This window comes from Tachysurus fulvidraco, chromosome 12, assembly GCF_022655615.1.
Source record: "Tachysurus fulvidraco isolate hzauxx_2018 chromosome 12, HZAU_PFXX_2.0, whole genome shotgun sequence".
NCBI lineage: Eukaryota > Metazoa > Chordata > Actinopteri > Siluriformes > Bagridae > Tachysurus > Tachysurus fulvidraco.
In genome coordinates, this window is record NC_062529.1 from 316,375 (window position 1) to 318,874 (window position 2,500).

Here is a 2,500-nt window from a genome sequence, read left to right on the forward strand (position 1 = left end):
TCACTGGAGGAGATCCAGAAGAAGCTGGATGCTGCAGAGGAGAGGAGGAAGGTGAGACATCATCATCTCAGAAATTGTTGATTAATTTTCTTTAACTGATGCAGCTGCGCTACTGTCAGAGCTTCTGGTCCAGAAAAGTAATCAAAACACAAGCACCAATCAGAATCCAGCGTTCACTGCTGTTTGGTTTGGACTGGAACGTGTTAGAACCTGAGTATCTCAGCGAAGCCATGAGCATGAATCAGTTGATCATCAGCCCTAAGTCCAGCTTTATAGTGCTGCTGCTTTGTGTTTTAGGGTCAGGAGGCTGAACTACTGAAATATTTGGCTGAAAAGCGAGAGCACGAGCGTGAAGTGGCTCAGAAAGCTGTGGAGGAACACAACAACTTCATCAAGATGGCCAAAGAAAAGCTGGAGCAGAGAATGGAGATCAACAAGGAGAACAGAGAAGCTCACATCACTGCCATGCTCGAGCGCCTGCAAGAGAAGGTGAGGAACTGATGCTAGTGTAAATTACTGAACACTGAAATGCTGATTGAGCTCAAATACCAACTCATGAGATATGATTTTAGTGTAAGTGTGATTCGTTAGATGACTAGTAAAGCAGTTCATCCATATTCCCGTGTGTGTGTGTGTGTGTGTGTGTGTGTGTGTGTGTGTGTGTGTGTGTGTGTGTGATATTAATGTTTTTTTGTCTCTTGTTGTTGGTGTGTTGCAGGAGAAGCACGCTGAGGAGGTGAGGAAAATCAAAGCTCAGATGGAGGTGGACTGGGAGTAGAACAAACACACTGTGTTTCTGTTTCAGTTTAATTTCTTGTCACCTGAGCTTCTGCCTGGAGGTTGATGTTGTGATGTAATAGCAGTTGTTAGGGAGGAGAAACATGTGATTTGGCGTGAGTTTTGTGAGCAGAACGCTCCGTAGCAGTAGTGATGTGTCTTTGTGATGATGTAAAAACATGTAGTTGTGTAGCTGCAGTTGTTGTGTATTAGTGTTACTGATGTGTTAAATAAAGTAAGGGTTAGATATTAGAGAAAGTGGGCGGGGCATCCATGGAGCTTCTTCCTGTTTGTTTAACTGCTCTGCATGATCTGATAAAGTGTGTAAAACTCCGTTTCCATGTGTGTGTGTGTTTCTTGTGTGTGTGTGTGTGTGTGTGTGTGTGTATGTGTGTGTGTGTTGAGTGGTCCTGCTCCTAACCTCGGTGTCTCTGGCCTTTATGTTCCAGGTGCCATGAGGTCTTCCGAAAGTTTCAGGATCCCGATCACCAAAGGACTGAATACGATAAAGCTGTGAGCTTTATTAGCTTTTTGGGGAAAACAAACAAACAAAACAATAGTGATATTGTTACTATGGTTACGAAGGCTTTCCTGCGGCCATTTTTTTGCGACGTGAGAAACAGACTGGTTTTCCAGAAGAGTCGGAGACACGAGCAGCGCTAATTTAATATGAGGAGCCACCCGTGCCAAAACCGTGTGTGTGTGTGTGTGTGTGTGTGTGTGTGTGTGTGTGTGTGTGTGTGTTTGGACTTTCTTGTGCCTGTTTTGTTAAAGCGAGACCTCCAGTCCTCTTGTTTGCTGTGAATATGTTCCAACGCCTCCACAATCAGCTGGTTTCTGATTTTGCTGTTACAGAAATTGTCATATATTTTAGATGAAAAGGACATTAAAGATCTGCTTTGTGCTACGGCTTTAGTTTTTATTTCGTCACTGAAATCTGTGTGCTGTCACTTTCACCACAACAGCTAAAATGTCACTGAAATCTTCACACCAGAGCGTCACATTACACATCCAGCACTCAGACATGTTTCTACTGAGAACTAACTGTGCAGATCAGATAATACACACCGACTGAAAACCAGTCATTCCTCTGACCGACATGAGACAGCGTGTGAAACAGTGTGGGAGACAGTGAGTGTGTGTGAGACAGTGAGTGTGTGAAACTGTGAGAGTGTGTGAGACAGCATGTGAGACAGTGAGAAAGTGAGACAGCATGTGAGACTGTGAGTGTGTGAGACAGAATGTGAGACTGTGAGTGTGTGAGACAGCATGTGAGAGATATCAGAGCTCTGAATGTCAGGAGCAGGATGATGGAGGTGAGCTGCTGCTCTTTGAGCTTTGTGTGTTACAGTGATGTTGAAGGCTGCTGCTAAAACCAGTGAAACATTTATTTATCTAAAGAACCAAATAATTCATCAGCAGGTGACTTGTTTAATAAATTAATACGTTTAATTCACTTTTCCTCCTCAAACATCACTACAGTGAATAAATAACAGAGCAAACACACATCCTCAAAAACCTTCATCAACTTCTAATGAAACTAATAAATAAAATAAAATCTCATCAAAGGTAAACAGGTGAAAACTAATAAATAATAATAATAATAATAATAATAATAATAATAATAATAATAATAATAATAAGGCGAGTCAGTAGAACTCAGACGCTTCATCTTGCAGTACATCAGATCTGCTCCACGTACGGCCGGACACAGGTGCAGCCC

The 2,500-nt window shown here is 42.3% G+C and overlaps 2 protein-coding genes across 4 annotated transcripts in view; one reads left to right on the forward strand and one right to left on the reverse strand.

Moving 5' to 3' along the window:
* stmn4l (stathmin-like 4, like) overlaps window positions 1–2,500 on the forward strand; it is a 21,318-nt gene that overhangs the window by 3,877 nt on the left and 14,941 nt on the right. Inside the window, exons 4-7 of one of the 3 annotated variants that reach the window (XR_007144570.1) lie at window positions 1–51; window positions 298–489; window positions 719–736; window positions 1,227–1,519. The exon at window positions 1–51 is cut by the window's left edge and continues 155 nt beyond it. Coding sequence is in view for 2 of the 3 variants with exons in the window: in XM_027139805.2 (XP_026995606.2) it covers window positions 1–51; window positions 298–489; window positions 719–778 (303 nt within the window). In the remaining variant the exon portion in view is untranslated. Of the gene's footprint in view, window positions 52–297; window positions 490–718; window positions 1,207–1,226; window positions 1,677–2,500 lie in introns of those variants that run through there. The other 2 variants (XM_027139806.2, XM_027139805.2) reach the window with 2 other exon arrangements.
* Window positions 2,201–2,500, reverse strand: part of il17a/f1 (interleukin 17a/f1) — a 1,583-nt gene continuing 1,283 nt past the window's right edge. Inside the window, exons 3-4 of the mRNA XM_047821760.1 lie at window positions 2,421–2,500; window positions 2,201–2,384 (exon numbers count right to left, since the gene is read on the reverse strand). The exon at window positions 2,421–2,500 is cut by the window's right edge and continues 201 nt beyond it. Coding sequence (XP_047677716.1) covers window positions 2,461–2,500 — 40 coding nt within the window. The 3' untranslated portion in view covers window positions 2,201–2,384; window positions 2,421–2,460. The remainder of the gene's footprint in view (window positions 2,385–2,420) is intronic.